The sequence below is a fragment of the Ooceraea biroi genome, chromosome 8 (assembly GCF_003672135.1).
Source record: "Ooceraea biroi isolate clonal line C1 chromosome 8, Obir_v5.4, whole genome shotgun sequence".
Classification (NCBI taxonomy): Eukaryota; Metazoa; Arthropoda; class Insecta; order Hymenoptera; family Formicidae; genus Ooceraea; species Ooceraea biroi.
Window position 1 is genome coordinate 11,130,372 of NC_039513.1, and position 18,131 is coordinate 11,148,502.

Genomic DNA, 18,131 nt, shown 5'->3' on the forward strand with positions numbered 1-18,131 from the left:
ATGCTCGTTCTGAACGAAACGGAGCGTGATACTTTTGTAAGAAAAACTGCGGTGACATTCGATAAACAAAGGCTGCCGAACATTGACTTTTTAAAATCTAATACGAAGAAGCTCAGTGCATCAAACGTTGAATTTTTGAAATCTTTGGGCTTCAGAGTACGAAGTACCTAATCACGGAGAAAATGATTGACATTTTGAATATCGGAGGTGAGCCAGTCTTTGACGATCGCATCGTCAAGTTGAGACTCATACGTATAATCCGTACGCCAACACGCTGCTTGGACACAGCGATGAGATACGAATACCCATACAGCAGCAGGATTTGTATACCTTACCGTGTCAGAGCTTTCTGTACGTCGAGGGTAAACTAACGACAAACAGAGCCATTGAGGGCTCTAATGTGGTATTGGGGAATAATTGCGTGGCGTTCATGTTCGATGAGATACGCTACGAACTTGACGGAGTGGAAACTGTTCGCAACAAAAATGTTGGAATGACTTTGACACTCAAAAACTATACATTGTTAACACTCGATAGAGGCGTGACCCTGGGTAATGCCAGTTGGGATACATATATTGATAATGTGGACGGAAACTTTAATTTTTGCGTACCGCTCTCCATGTTAGTGGGGTTTTGCGAGGATTACAAACGCGTGGTGATCAACGCTCGTCATGAGCTGTTTCTAATACGATCGCGCAACGACAACAATAGTCTACTGGGAGATCCCGCGCTGGAGCCAAAGATTGAGCTGCTCAAGATACAGTGGCGAATGCCGCATGTGTTACTGAATGAAGTCAATGAGCTATCGATGCTACGAGCCTTGGAGAGCGGACGATATCTGAGCATGACTTTCCGATCGTGGGATCTGTACGAGTTTCCTTTACTACAGAGCACCACCAAGCACTCATGGACTGTCAAGGCCGCGACTCAGCTGGAGAAACCGCGATACGTGATCTTTGCATTGCAGACTGGGCGAAAAAATGTAATGTCCCAAGACGTTACTATATTCGACGACTGCAAATTAACCAACGTGAAACTGTATCTAAACTCAGAATGTTATCCATACGACGACTTGAATTTGGATTTTGAGAGGAACAAATACGCCATCCTGTACGACATGTATTCACGTTTTCGTAGGGCGTATTATGGATGCGACTGCGCCAAGGCATGTTTGACCACTACCAATTTTCTTCTTCGCGGTCCTTTCGTGGTTATCGATTGTTTGCGACAGAACGAGTCTATCAAGAGTGCTACCGTAGATGTACGATTAGAGTTTGACTGCAAAGAGAATATACCTGCGAATACTACCGCCTACTGCCTCATAATGCACGATCGCGTGGTCGAATACAGTCCATTGACCAACGTTGTGCGCAGAATTATGTAAAGTGCATCGTCAGCAGATATCTCTCTTTATAACTGCGGACCGTTGCGAGTGTGAGTGATTAGTCCAGGGAAACTCGTCATGTCCGTACTGACGTTCGTGGACCTGCAGGGCTTCATCGTCGGCAGACACTTCGTCGTGAAGGAGTTTGCCACTCTCAGAGAGGGATGTGTTCTCTCGCACTATATCTTTGAACCCTACGAATCGTGGTACGATCTCTTCAAATCTGAGAGATCGCAAGTTTCCTGGTTAACGGCGAACCATCACGAACTATCATGGGACGTTGGAACGATTCCGTACCGATGGGCTAGGCGTCTGATCACGAAAGCGGTGGCGGGCACGATGGACAAAGAGGATGATGATGAAACAGTACCCCTCGTGTACGTCAAGGGACACGAGAAACGCGAATGGCTGCACGATTTGCTTCAAGACGATGCGAGAAATGACGTATTCATCGAGACTGTGGATGTGGATTACGAAGATATCGCTCCTTTACATAAGTTAGATATAGTGAATACATTTCGATGTGGATACCATGTGAAACATTGCGCCTTACAAAATGTATTCAAACTTTACAATTGGTGGTCGAACTGTCTGAAATAAACTGCATTCATTATTACAACTTGTGTCTGCGTTTTTATTCTATTCTGTTCTCCCCTTCTTACGGAACTCTCCATGACATCATCGTACACGTCACGATTTTCGCCGCGGATATTGATATATGAGAAAGATATTAATACGATATAATATAAAAAAAATGATTTACCTATGCCAGGGATCGAATCTGGGTCGGGCCTGCCATATGACCACACGCTCAATCACCTGAACCACACACAGGTTCTTGTTACGATGGAGTTTAAATATGTTTTTTTACACTTTTAGTTTATAACGTTTACTGGACGTAACATCGCGGGGCCAAGATATTTTTTCATTTACGGCGCTTGTTTAATGAGGAGCCATGGACCTGAGACGTCGAATTGCGCAATCAGCGCATTGTTTCGTAGCAGCCGGACGTCGGCGCTCGAGTTATCAAATTTTGTTCACCGCGAGACACGTCGCGACGAGGAGGGTATCGCGCACGTTCACTGCGAACGTGTCATCGAAGGGTGCATCGGTTACATCACGCACGTGAACGCGATGTACTTTAACATTCACTCATCCGATTTCATAGCAGCCGGACGTCGGCGCTCGCGTTTTATCACCGCGAAACACGTCGCGACGTGTACAGCGAAGAGGGTATTGGTTACGTCGCGCACGTGGATGTCCTTCCCCGCGGACCGCGACATCGGTTCGTTGACGAATGCTATCTGTTACATCGCATGTTGTGCACAATGAGGGTTTCTAATACATCGCGCACGTGCATCCTCCCCCTCACCCCTCTCGCGGGTTAGGTCAGCAAAATACTGTCACGATTCCTGCGGGTTGGGTCCGCGAAAACCCCCTTGGTTAGGTTAGGTGGTCACGGTCCCCCTCCCCCCTCCCGCGGGTTAGGTCCGCGAAAACCTCCTCCCGCGGGTTGGGCCAGCAAATACTGTCACGTGTGGGTTAGGTCAGCAAATACCGTCACGGTCCTCTCCCCTCCCCCGCGTGACGTCATACCCCCTCGCCGTGCGACATCAAACCCCCCTCCCCCCGCTGACTCAGCCCCCCCTCATCAGATCTCTAGGTTAGAATCAGCCCCCTTAACCTACTAGTATGTAATGTTTATAATATAATATAATATATTATATATTATAACATTATTAATTATAATATAATATTATAACATTAAAATAATAAAGATAAAAGAAATATATATGCTGTGCCAAATTTCGATTAACTTTTATTAAATAAGTGAACTGAATCGACTGAAGAACTTGCCGAATTGGAGAAATATTGTACTGCATATCGCATTGAAAACTTTATAAATTTTAACTAGTTTGTTAGAGCGTAGGTGTAAAATTGGATATAAAACGTTCTAATTCATACGAACATTACATTACATCACAATGGTTTCTATTCATTTATTTCGTGACGTAAATGTTATGGAAAATTTTATGACTGAGGATGGCATTGTGACAAACAGACATTCAGATTATTATTAGCTATATCATTAATGAGTCTGCGCGCCGTTCTGGTCTGCTGAATTGTCGACAGTAATCGTCAAAATCGCAACACCGGCAATTACGTTTACGTTTATATTGTTTATTTTCTATTATGACCAGTAGTTTTCTTATTTGTATCATTCATATATTTTATTTAAAAAAAAAGAGAATTGTGTTTGAAGGGAAAGCGATCTTTATCTAGTTTAATAAATTAAAGTATAATATTAAAGTATAATTTTTAAAATATTTTAAAATTGCATACATGGTATATTATGGTATAATTGCTATATTGCTATATTGTTATATTATTATATGTATATTGCTATTATATCTGTCTTATACTGTATCTCTGTTACACCTAATTGCAATATTATATACATATATATAGGGTGTCTCAGACCTACTGTATCACCGGTTCAGGGTAGACTCCTGATATCATTCCAAGACGAAAGTTATATATATATATATATATATATATATATATATATATATAGAGAGAGAGAGAGAGAGAGAGAGAATTTTATGTAGATGAAATATGTAATAGTATAATAGATAAGAAATATATTACGCAGTATAATATACAGGGTGTCCGGTAACTCACGACTCAACGCTCGTGAGTGGATAAAGCGGACTGAACTGAGTGGAAAAGTCCTATACCATTTTGCAATTTTCACAATAGTTAACGAGTTATTAATTATTAAAAATCGCTGTATTAGTCCGGCCTACCGCCGAATGCAAGTGCGCGGCGAGATGCGACCGCCTAGAGATCGAAGTTGCTAGGCGCGTGGAGTTGTTTATTACAAATGGCATGCCTAGCCATTGCCACTGCGATCGCTAGGCACTCGATCGCTAGGCGGTCGCATCTCGCCGCGCGCTTGCATTCGGCGGTAGCCCGGACTAATAGCATGATTTTTAATAATTAATAACTTGTTAACTATTGTGAAAATTGCAAAATGGTATAGGACTTTTCCACTCAGTTCAGTCCGCTTTATCCACTCACGAGCGTTGAGTCGTGAGTTACCGGACACCCTGTATATATATATATATATATATATATATATACACTCACTCCCAAAAAAAGCGGTACACTAAAATTTAGGGAAAAATTTACCAACCTTCAAATGATCATAACTTGGTAAATAATGAAGATAAAAATATGTTCAAAAATGCAAAATGAAGCTTCAAGTATCCACTTTAAAAATATTTGAATGGCAATTATGGTCGGCCATTTGATTCAAAATGGCGGATGACAAAATGAGAGGATGCAAAAGTGATAACCGAAAGTCCGAGTTTGTGACGGTGCATGGCGTGAATTAGATATCGCAGCCTAATGGGACCAAATGCAAATGAAAATATAGAGTGTTATCTTTAAAATGCTTTTTACCGAGCTCGATGCGATCATTTTTCGCTGAGTTGTGCAACTTTAAAAAAGAAAACACTCTGCTAAGTAAATTTGGAGTATCTCAACAAAAAATTATCGCATCGAGCTTTGCAAAAAAGCGTTCACACACACACACACCACAAGGAGGGTTTGGAGTCTTAAATTACTGTGGAACTGACGAACCACGGGGTCCTCATCCTTGTGATACACACACACACACACACACACCCCACAAGGAGGGTTTGGAGTCTTAAATTACTGTAGAACTGACGAACCACGGGGTCCTCATCCTTGTGATACACATACACACACACACACCTACATACACCTACACCCACACGCCTACATACACCTACACCCACACACGCACACACCACATAAGAAGGATTTGGAGTATAAAGAATAATGAACGCAGCAGTTGGAATTATAAAAGAACTAAACGAACCGCAGGGTTTTCTAATTCCTTAGGCCTTGCTGAATCGACGATATTGCAAATTCGAAATTGAATATCTCGGTACCTAACTATCCTAGCACAAAATTTCAAAAACGGTTTTAAAGCTTTGAAACCCTACTTTTCGCAATTTAAATCGAAATTGTGCACGACGAGTTTTTTAAAATGGCGGAAAGGGAGAGCATGCGAAATTGATAAATGAAGATTCGAGTTTGCGATGGCACATGGTGTAAAGTAGGTATTGCAGCCCAATGGGACTAAATGCATATAAAAGTATAGAGTTTTATCATTAAAACGCTTTTTTACAAAGCTCGATGCGATAATTTTTTGTTGAGATACTCCAAATTTACTTAGCAGAGTGTTTTCTTTTTTAAAGTTGCACAACTCAGCGAAAAATGATCGCATCGAGCTCGGTAAAAAGCATTTTAAAGATAACACTCTATATTTTCATTTGCATTTGGTCCCATTAGGCTGCGATATCTAATTCACGCCATGCACCGTCACAAACTCGGACTTTCGGTTATCACTTTTGCATCCTCTCATTTTGTCATCCGCCATTTTGAATCAAATGGCCGACCATAATTGCCATTCAAATATTCTTAAAGTGGATACTTGAAGCTTCATTTTGCATTTTTGAACATATTTTTATCTTCATTATTTACCAAGTTATGATCATTTGAAGGTTGGTAAATTTTTCCCTAAATTTTAGTGTACCGCTTTTTTTGGGAGTGAGTGTATATATATATCGATCTTATACTTACATACTTCTATGCATTTTAATAAAATATTTTTGTTCTAAAATAAGTTTATTAAATTTTATATTATAGAACCCAAATAGACAAAGCGTATGCATTATATTCTAAACTAAAGAAAAAAACATGTTACCTCTGAAGGTGTAGGCTGTCCAGGTCTAAGCACTCTTATCAGCGCTATTTCACCACAAGGTTTAAAAATTCCAGCAACAGATTCAATTGTCAATTTCTCTACCGGTAAATTAGTCGCCAGAATGGTTCTAGAAGGTGCCGTTTGGTCAAAAGGTGGTAAAGGGTCCACCCTACGCAACTTAGTTCCTTGTGCATTGACTTCAAGTTTCTTAGATTTTGCTAAAGCGGTACCAATAACTCTCCAATCTCTACTGAGATGTTTCACTTTCTTAAAACTCGATATCAATTTGAGAGATACGTAGCCTTCTTTATTTCTCTTTACGTGTTTTAGCAAAAAAGCATTCTTTATGATATTTTCATCGGAGAAGTAAAATTCCACTTGGGTGCATATCTTATCAATTAATTCGTCATTTAGAGTCATAAGATTATCGATTGTTTTCTTGGCTGTCGATATTTCAAGTAATACCTCTGATTTCTTTGTTTCCAATTCTTTCAATCTAGTATCGTCCATCGAATCCGCGCCTGAGTCTTGGTCAGCATTAATTTTATTCACAAATTTGCCCTCGTTGTCATAATCTGATAAGCCAGTTTCTTTACTCTTTGAGCCTCTTCTATCAAATGAAAAGCTCACATCACTGTCAACGGAAGAAATGCTGTCCCTCGTCTCAGATTTTTTCATGGGCGGAGGGGAAAACGATAAACTACGTGACTTATCTTTCAATTCTTCATGTACTTCTAATTCCATTTTTTTCAATAAAACACAGCTACCTATAAACAATTATGGGAAAACATTGGTATCTTCTTATTGTGATAATTCTTTACTTGTATATTATATTATTTAAAATTATATTATATTATTATATTATATTATACTAGCTGGCGCTTGTTCGTCGCGCGCTTCGCGCGCTCGGTATATTTGGAAAATATAAAGCATAAAGAACGTATTTTTTTTACGACGCGCACATTTTTAGAAGCTGCAAGACGATTGCAAATAGCCTATGTCCCTATGTTACTCAGGAAGATCTAAGCTATCCACCAGTGAAAGATTTTTTCAAATCGGTTTAGTAGTTTCTGAGATTACCCCCGAACAATGGAACAAACTTTATCTCTTTATATATTTATAGTATAGAAGTATAGATTATTTAAAATTTTTATCATATATTTAAAAATGTATGATTAATAAATTCCTCTCATCATTAACACAATCTGTACATTTTGATTATTATTACTGGTAGTAAGGAGTAAAAATAAAAAAATAATTGTAGAAAATATAATAAATTATAATATAAATATTATAATAACTTTTTAATAAACAATGACCGCCGGCTAAAATCTTCTGAAGGTCATTCAGGAGGATGACCTTGACAATATATGTCAAGGTCAAGGTCATCGGAGTTGCCTCCCCTAAACTACATAATTACCTAGGGGAATTTTGAAAATCTAGTGACAAGTCTAGTAGTTTTTTGAAAATATTAGTTTTACATTCTACAGTCAAAACTAAATCTCCTGACATCAATTTTCTTTTATTTGGTTTCTCATTTGATATTTTTATACCAAGTTAAGTGTATATAAAATCATAAGTTTAATAATTATCAATTATTTAATCCTAATTAAAATGTAATATTGAAATAAAACTGTAAAACTTCATTTTTACCAATCTACCAATATTTTTCCAATATCCTTTATTATAATTAATTAATATTATTTATCTGGTTGAGAAATTCCAAAGTAATTTACTTGCTAATTTAATTATTTTGTAATTTAAATTATTATTTCTTTGTAATAAACTAAAAGTAAAAAAAAACTTATAATCCAGCAGTGTATATGTGTAATAAATGCAATCAATATACTATCTTTATATTTTATGGACGTACAGTTTAATAATTTTTAAAAACTTGACTGACAGTACTATGGCTTTCATTTCCTTATACAGGGTGTCCCAGACCTACCGTATCACCGGTTAATGGTAGATTCCTGAGGTGATTCTGAGACGAATGTTCCTCTTGCAAAATGTCGAGGGTGGCGTAGTTTCGGCGCTATGAAGGGTTGTAGTTATCCTATCCTTGTGTAGAATTTTCCCGCGTTCAGTGACGGTGGGTCGAAGGGGTTCCGCGCATCGCGCACACTTCAATTTGATCTTAATTTTTCGCGGCTGTTTAAATTGAAGTGTGCGCGATGCGCGGGACCCCTTCGACCCACCGTCACTGAACGCGGGAAAATTCTACACAAGGATAGGATAACTACACCCTTCGTAGCGCCGAAACTACGCCACCCTCGACATTTTGCAAGAGGAACATTCGTCTCAGAATCACCTCAGGAATCTACCATTAACCGGTGATACGGTAGGTCTGGGACACCCTGTATATTGTAAAAAAGAATAAGATATTTTACATTGGAAAATGTGTGAAATCAAAAACAAAATTACCTTTTTAAAAAAAGATATAAACAAGCACCAAGTACAGGGTGTCCCATGGGAAGTTGCTGAAAGTAAACGATTGGTTCTCCCCTCCATGACTTCAGAAAGGGTCTTACGGTTAACGGTCGTTCATCTGAGTGTCCGCAGTTTTATTCTGGTTGTGGTAGATGCTAGTCCGTGCGCGTCAAAATGAGTAATCTGACGACGGAAGAAAAGATTTATCTTGTCGAGTGCTTCTTTTCCAGAGGAAAAGTTTATAGCAATGCTTACAGGGGGTTTCGTACTAAATACGGAACACATAAAGTTAAGAGCGAAAACACGCTGAAAAGGTTAGAATTTATTATTTCTTTAAACGTATGCGTTACGTCACTCCATTTTTTGGCAATAAATCTGCATTAAAATAATGGTTTGTGTTATTTTTATCAGAATTATCGATAATTTTATGCAGTATGGAACTATCCAAGACCGTAGACATGATTTGCCAGGTCCTTCTGTGTCTGTAGCTGCAGAAGAAAACATTGAAGATATTAAGAAGTATTTTGAAGAGAATCCAAATTTTTCCATTCGGAAAGCTGCCCAAGCTCTTGAAATATCCAAAACAACGTTACACAGGATTTTAAAACATTTCCTGAAAATGCATCCCTATAAAATAACATCGCATCAATTGCTAACCAAACGCGCTATGACGAAACATGTGGAATTCTGCAAGACGATAAATGGAATGTTTGAAGATGGAGAACTTGATGCAAAATTGATAATTTACACGGACGAAGCACATTTCTGGCTAAATGGTTATGTTAATAAACAAAATTATAGATTTTGGGGGTCGGAAAATTCCAACGTTTCCCTGGCTAAACCTTTACATCGACAAAAAATAACAGTATGGGTTGCGATCTCGGTAAAAGGAATTTATCTGCAATTCTTCGAATCAACAGTCACTGGTGAAAGTTACAAGCAGCTTCTCGAAACACAATTTTTCCCTCATGCAAAAAAAAGAGGCCTGGTCAGAGGATTTCATTTTATGCAGGATGGAGCGACACCACATCGAACCCAGGAGGTCTTCGAAACAATCCTTAAAGTTTATGGCAATCGAGTCATCAGTCTGGGATACCCCAAATTTGCCCAGGGGGGGCTAGAATGGCCACCGTACTCGCCGGATTTAAATCCATGTGACTTCTTTCTTTGGGGATACATTAAGGACCATTCTTATGCCGGAAATCCAGAAACAGTGTCAGATTTAGTAGTAGCTATTAAAAAGGTCGTCAGCAACATTAAAGACGACATGTTAGAAAAAGTTTTCACAAGTTTTCGTAAAAGAATTGATTTTTGTACAAATTCAGATGGTGCACACTTTGAAAATATTTATCATTAGCTTACTTGATTATTAGCATATTTTTCATTAATAAAATAAACTGATATACAAACATTTTGCTAAATTTTATTTATACCCATTAAAAACTGCAGACTTTCCTCTTTCCAACGCAATTTTTGTTTTTTCAATAACTGCATACGTTTAAAAATGACAGCTGATTAGTTTCAGCAACTTCCCATGGGGCACCCTGTATATGCGCCCGAAGAACGCATTCAAAAAAGAACTCTACGAAACTAATAACAAATTGCGCCAACTATAAAAATGAATATTTATGCAAACCAGAAAATCTATTACTTTATTATTATAATCTTTAGATTATATTAATTATAATTTATAATAATAATTACTCGTTTTATAATAATTACTTGTTGGCCGATATTCATAGTCGATTCTTATTTAAGACCGTCTTAATTGCTTTAGTATTTAAATTCTTATAATCTAAAGAGTATAATAATTTCCTTACAATCTAAATTACATAACAAAATTCGCTGAAACGCATAAAATATATATTACAAATGTAGTTAAAGTTATTCTATACTTAATTCTAATGTCACGCGCGCACACAGGCACGCACGAGAAAGAAGGAGACACACACATGCATCCACAAGAGAGAAAAAAGAGAATAAGGCAATTAACATATTGTTTCGATTTAGCAGCGCCAAGTATTAATGTTTTAAGATGCTAATGCGGCTGTGTGATTGGTTTCAAATATCTTATGATTGTACTTAAGATTAACGGTCTTAAATTGAGACTGTTCCATTAATTTCTGTCATTAATTAATTGAAGAATATTATAATGACCATACTTTTTATCCATTATTTATTTATTTAATTTTTTACGCAAGTTGCAATCTGATTCGGGCTTTATTATACGATTACTCGAGGCCGATTTACTGTATTGTACGAACACAATCGCAATTTTTCAATTATATCTACTTCTATATAAGGATTTATTCTAGATCGAATAATATTTTCAGTTATTATAATGAAATGAATATAAATAATGTTTTAAGCCGAATTTTATTTTTTTACTGCTGTTTACAAAAATAATTCCAATAACTTCAATAAATTTCTATAAAATAAGAGTACAAGGGCAAACTTTATTAACTTATGTCAGTTATATTAACTTTATGGTTATTATTAGTTCTGTTAAATTATGAATTTTGCGTAATTAGATAAATGTTAATTTTATTTTTATGAAGAATGGAGAGAAAAGCTTAAATTATAGAGAACTATTTTTTAAATTTAATGAATATAGTTAACAATATCTACATCTTTTAATTGAAAAATAAAATGAAAAATTTGGTTATGTGTTTTTCAAATAATGAACATCAATTACATTTGAACGGATATAAATATATATATATATATATATATAATATAATAATATAAATATATATATATATATATACTAATATAATCACATTATTAAAATATTATTATATATCTAGATTAAAGTTTAAAAAATTTATTGCTAATTTAATTTGTTAATTACTGTTTCAACTTTCTAATAAAAAAATGTACTCACCTTTATTTTCTCGAGAAATACTACTGTTGCTCAAATCGATGCAGGGCATAAATTATTGTAATAAAATATGCAAGGTTAAGCGCTGAATAATTGTGTCATACAGTTAATAATCCACTTTGTGTTTACACAGATACACTCAAAACAGGAATTAATAGCTAATCTAGAATTTCGGAATAATCCGTAATAATGCCACTATGCAAGTAACATTAACATATTAAGCACATGAAAGGATATCGATATAGAAATCTAATTAAAATTTTCTATTAATTAAATTATTAATGATTAAAACTGGATTAAAATGCGAATATTTAAGATTTATATAAAGATGTAATATATAAAATTTCGGTTATATAAGATCTGATGCCAAAGCGTATTCGTCGCTCACTGACCTTCCACGCTGCGCACGATCCATTTTATAGCTGCGGAAAGACATACGCGATATGCGATAAAACTACAGTACTACAGTCTCGGGACCTTCTTAAATGCCGGTCAAGAGCAAGGTGTTTGGCGAACGACCAGCGGGCATTCGAATTGAACCTTGAGCGGAAGAAAGGAAATTTGAAGTATACATACATGGTGCGAGAAATATATTTAATCTAGTATAAAAACTCTATGTTATCAAAAATTACATACTTACATACAATTTAAAGTATATATATATATATATATATATATATATATATATATATATATATATATATAATAGAAAGGTGAAACAGTAATTCACAAATTAAATTAGCAATAAATTTTTTAAACTTTAATCTAGGTATATAATAATATTTTAATAATATGATTATATATATATATATATATACATATATAAAAATAAAAATTGTTTCGTTCCGAGGGGGAAAAAAGATAGGAATCTAAATTGAACCTTGAGTGTAGATGCTAAGGTCCAATTAATATTGAATTTTTTAAATGGGAATCCCTATTTTTTCACATTCTTTTACCTCGAGTTTACTTCGAAAGCTTTTCGAAACACTATAACAAAATATTTTTTCACAATGTACTTGCCAAGATATGAGAATTGAAAGTCACAGTGTCGCCGACATTAGCATTACCCAAGGTGTACCGCGTAGCGGTTGCGGTATGGTAAGAATTTACACCTCTTGTGTGTGTATGCGTGCGTACGTGCGTGTGCATGTGTATGATCTCTTTAGGGTACTTGATTTCCGTGAGTCTTCTTGCCTCTCACGTTCGAGATGCATTTCCACCAAAATTCTTTGCATCAATGTAATAAATGTTCAAAATGTTTTTCTTCTTATTGCAAACATAATTGCATCCTTTTCTGAAACGCTTTCGACGAACACTTCTGTCAGTTGTTCTATCGTAATTTCAGAGCAGGCTTATCGAATTCTACGTTTTATATCTTCCATTGTCGTTGGAGCAATTGTCATGACCCGACTTTTAATGAAATCCCATAAAAAATAATCCCACTAAAAAAAAGGCTTACAAAAGTTTAAAAAATACGCCAAGTACATAAAAAATAAAATCAACAATACAAAATCAAAATTAAATATGAAATCAATAATTGACTAACCAAGTATTTAGAAGCAATTCAGCTTGAGGATTTATAATTTGAGTATTTGTCATAAAATCAATCATGAGGAACATGGCGACATTGAAATACTTGGCGTACCCGGATCGCATTAAAACATACTGTCTGTTCTAATTTGTATAATTAATAACCTTATGTGTCAATTATTTGTATCGACTACGTAATGAAAAGAGTTTCATAATCATTTTGCTAGTCTGTTAAGAATAATTACATTTTCACTCAACTGCACAGTGGGCCAGGAACTTGGAAATATTGGCCAAAAACTAACTTTTAAATTTTATGAAATTAATTATGTCGTCGTGTTCTGTACACTTTGAAGTAGTTGTGATCCAATTTTCTTAGTATTTTATCACTTGCTATTGATTTGGCAGTACTGTGAAACCGAGCAATATGTCATTACTATTATCGTGATTACTTTCCATAAATATAAGAAATAATAAAACTTTCATTCATTTTAAGGTTGCACCCTTAGTTTTTTAATAGACTGGAATGTTGGGATTATATGTATGTTAATGATTAGTATATGTAATCGGAAATATTTATAATATTTTCAATATTATTTGATGTATTACTAAACTTTTCAGGATAGTGCTACTTTCCGATTAGTCATAACCGGTCATAACACGTACGTATCATATAAAAAAAAAGTATGAGTATGTTCCATATATTCCATACTATAACGTAGATATGCCCATTTTTACCCCTTTTTATATCTAGTCAAGAAAACGCATATACGTGATAGTGCGCACATAAGTTTCTCCATGAGTTCTGTATTTCAGGCACTAGACAGAGTGTGCATTCTCATGTTCACTGTTAGTATTGAAAATTTATAGTAGTAGTTTACATTATGTACATTATAGATTTTTAATACTGACAGTGAGAATATGGGAACATAGTCAGAAAAGCCATATTAACACTTCCGTGCTCACATCACATCACGTGACAGGCAAGGAGACTCACGCTAAAAGAGTATTTCAAAATAAAGGATACTGTACTCTCCACGTGGTAGATCTTGGAAATTACAATTTTTTATGCTAATTGCAGTCATTATAATCTAAAAATTAATAAATTCTTTATTTCATAATTACTATTTTGGATTTATTATTTTGAATTTTTTAATTCTAAATTTGAATTCTAATTAATATAATCCTGAAAACTTCCTAATTCCAAACTTTACCACTTTAATCAGTGAGCATTTTTAGCATTTTTTTAGTAAGTATTTTTCGTCAGCCATTTTGAACCCACCATTTTGAATTTTTAAATTCTAAGTTCAGATTCGAAATCAGCAACCTCGAAAGCTCTTAAACACCAAATTGTATTACAATTGAAGCACTTTTAGTATTTTGGCTACGTTTTTAGATCTACTGGCCCACTGTGAACTGGAGGCTTCGTGTAAATATTGGGTGTGACAATTAATTTGATACTTTTTTTTAAGAAATTGAGTTCTTATTAAAATTGAATTTTTTGAAGAAATTGAATCTTTATTTATAAAAAATTAATAAAGATGTCAATCATCAAAATATTCGCTATTATTCTCTCCATCTATTGGCTGCTCTCTATCCCCTCTCGAGAAAAAGATGGCGACTTTGAGTCGATGTGAAGACACTCGGGTGCTTCGAGTGAAGAAGACGTCGCCGAGATCAGGACTCTGCTCATCATCTTTCCACGTAGGTTACGCGCGATCATTCAATGCAAGCATAGTCTTATAAGAAGTACAATTTTATATACAGAGAGAGTGCCGATAAAGCTAAAAACTATTTTACATTTACTATGTAAAAGATTTGATCATCCACAATATAATATTGAATCTATTATCACTAGCGAAAAAATAAATTTCGCATCGCAGTTAGAAGGTATTAAAGATGCTATTAATAATTACACATTTATGAAATGTTACTGTTACTTCCAGTGGACTCTACGGTTTCTTCCGGAGAAACTTTGCATAAAAAATAAATCTTCTTTTTATAATTTGACTAAAGCCCGTATCAGACTACGTACTGGAGTACTTGAAGATTGCGAATTTGAGATTGGAATTTGACCAATCAGAACAAAGCAATCTTGGTCTGCTTTGTTCTGATTGGTCAAACTCCAATTCGCAATCTCCAACCTCCAATACGTAGTCTACGGGCTTAAGATTCCTTGACGAACTTAATACAGTCTAGTTCTTTTTTTTTCCCCACGTTAACGTCAGGAAATGTTGTATGGCAGCAAAGTGATCGTACCCCGAATTTAAAAGGGACAATAGAATAATAGAAGACCGAACCATATTGGTAACAACTAAAGACATCCTGAAGGGCTCAAGGAATCATAAACCAACGTCTAGCTTCGATAACATTAAACAAACGGTGTAAGAATAATTTTACGACCGAGGATGCGCCATGTGGAAATAGAGAGTCGCGACCGAACCCTTACTCGAAATCTTAGGGTTCATATAAATATTCGTAATTGCGAGAGATATATCAAAAACAGAAAGGCAAGTAGACAAACCCTTAAAGGTTATAACTTTAAAAACAACCGTCCATTGAATAATTATAACAAGGACGACCATTAGACTAGACCATATACGAGATTATTCCTCAGGACTCGCTTCTCCTAGGAAGAGCATAAACTAAAGGATATCCACCAATCCCTGAAGGGATCCAAGCATCGTGATTAACCAGTCATACTCCAGGAGACCTCCTTCTTTCTTCCGAATTACTAAAAACTCCCCTCTTGGTGCTGCACAAATTTCCCGAATATAAAATGAGGCGCAAGTCCCGAGCGCGTCGTTTTTAGGCTTCTTGCGTCTTTCATCTTTCACTTTTTCGTCTTTCTGCCTTTCGTGCCGGTTTTTCGTTTTCCTCCACTCTTTTTTTTTTGTTTGCAATACTCTAGATTTTCTCGATCAGTTCTCTTTACCACTCAACTCCTTTAGAAATTAGAATTAGAATAAATTATGTTAATTTGTAATTTAACCATTTTTTAAAGTTTCTTTTCTTTGCATCTCCCCCTTCATACCACCCCTTCTTCACATTACATCGTACATACACGGTCTTATATATCCCAGAGGTAATAAAGATTAGTTCCTTGATCTAAAAAGGAGCAACAAGCGGACTTTCCGAATTCGGGATAAGATCGACCCTTCAGGTCATTGTCAGGTCTTGCAGCCGGAGCGCACTGGTCAGCTCGACTCGCGCCTAATCGTAATAAGTCTGTTGCGTCCTTTCTTACCCAAGTTCACCTGTATTTCAGAGCTCTGGACGTAACACTACATCATTTTAAATTATGAAGACGAAAGTGTGATTTCGGATCCTGTTGCAGTTGAAGAAGATTTTGAAGATGATTATAAAGAAATTGCTAGAGATGATAAAAAAGTAAAACTTGACATAGACTTCACTATAAATAAAAAGTTGTTGAATTTTGGTGCTTTGGTAGAAAGTTCATCGAGTTGTAATTTTCAATTTCACAAGTAAATTTTAATTTAGGGTGATAGTCATAAAAAACATTGAGAACGTCTTGGATTCTGTTATTAGGCAAAAGAGTGAAAATATTGTCAACATATCTGTAAAAAGTCGGCAAATTAAAATCAAGTATCCCAATACAATGCACCTCTAAATCCTCAAGAACCTAACCTAACCTAACCATCAGCGAAAATAGGCGACAGTGGAGAACTCATCGGATTACCAAAGATTCGTTCATAAAACTGTCCATTAAACCGGTAGAGCTCAACTAAATCAATCGCTTGTTTAAATTGATTCAAATTAAATTTATTACCAGCAGCAATAAAGTGCCATCGTTTTTCAATTGCTTTTATTACTAGATCCAGGGCCGGATTAAGATTTTTGAGGCCCGGGACTATTGGCTCCATGGAGGCCCTTTGACGAAAAAGCGGGGTGGGGTACAAAGTTTGTAAAATAAATGCTAGTAATAAAATCAAAGTCTAATAAAATTTTAATACCTTTAGTTTATTTAAAAATCTTGCATTAGCGTTTAAAAAATATTTTTAATTATTCGGAAAATAAATATTCTTGAATGATGCTCGGGTGAGGCCCCTTAATAAGCGAAGCCCAGAGCTATAGCCTCCTTACCCCCCTTAGCCCTTTCCCCTTAATCCGACCCTGACTAGATCCTTTGGAATATTAATAAATAATGAAGTGGCATCAAGAGATGCCAATACTTCATTGGATTCTATCTATCTTTACTTTTTTAATTCGTCAATTTTGAACAACTAAAATTATTATCTCTCGAAGCTATCCCGTTTGTGATAATGGGACACGATCTGCGGGGCTTGATCGGTCGAGAACCAAATCCTTTCGTTCTGACGCGGATTGCTGCGTCCTTGACAACCATATGTAGTAGGAGCCGCACTTGACCTATATATTATTATGCTGTCAGCGTACTTGATACTATACAATATACGTATCATTCACAAATATACCCGCAAGGTCTTAGCGAGGCTAAGTTCGATTATTTCATTACTGTATGTACATTCCTTCTGCAATTACTAACGCTAATGTACAATCGACTTTAAGATAGAAACATAAAATCATTGTTTCCATAACATAAATATTAGATAATAAAAAAATATTCCAGATATATTCTGTAAAATTAAAATATAAAAGTGACTACTTCTGCTTGGCATAAAAAATGCTGTAAATTAGTATCTTTGTAGAAGAAAAATATGTCAAAAGTAACCCAGTGAGCATTATTGAGAGCATGAGTTCTTTAAGAAGACTTTTTGTAGACCTCATTAACATCTTCTAAAAACGATATCAATAAGTGAGCATTATTGAGAGCATGAGTTCTTTAAGAAGACTTTTTGTAGACCTCATTAACATCTTCTAAAAATGATATCAATAAGTTATCTTTTCATAAGATGTCTTTCAAAAAAGCTCTTTATGATACCTTCCGTGCAATCGTGCCTCGCGCGGTTATTTGCGACCATTTACTTTCATATGGCGAAAGGTATAGCGCTACATTGCACGCAGAAATATTTATAAAATACAAAGAATTACTATATATAGAGAGAGAATTACTCTTAAAGAGAGAAAGAAAAAGGCACTATTTTTCGGTCTCACTCGACTTTTATTTTTTC

The 18,131-nt window shown here is 35.5% G+C and overlaps 2 protein-coding genes across 2 annotated transcripts; one reads left to right on the plus strand and one right to left on the minus strand.

The window, feature by feature from the left end:
* LOC113562482 lies at nucleotides 1–1,384 on the plus strand. The gene is made up of 2 exons (XM_026972075.1): nucleotides 1–163; nucleotides 240–1,384. The coding sequence occupies exons 1-2, from the start codon at nucleotides 1–3 to the stop codon at nucleotides 1,382–1,384; spliced, it is 1,308 nt and encodes a 435-aa protein (XP_026827876.1).
* Nucleotides 1,385–6,161: 4,777 nt separating this feature from the next.
* LOC105287116 (la-related protein 7) lies at nucleotides 6,162–11,864 on the minus strand. The gene is made up of 2 exons (XM_011352548.2): nucleotides 11,497–11,864; nucleotides 6,162–6,949 (listed from the first exon to the last, which is right to left on the minus strand). The coding sequence occupies exons 1-2, from the start codon at nucleotides 11,543–11,545 to the stop codon at nucleotides 6,162–6,164; spliced, it is 837 nt and encodes a 278-aa protein (XP_011350850.1). The 5' UTR covers nucleotides 11,546–11,864.
* Nucleotides 11,865–18,131: the final 6,267 nt, after the last annotated feature.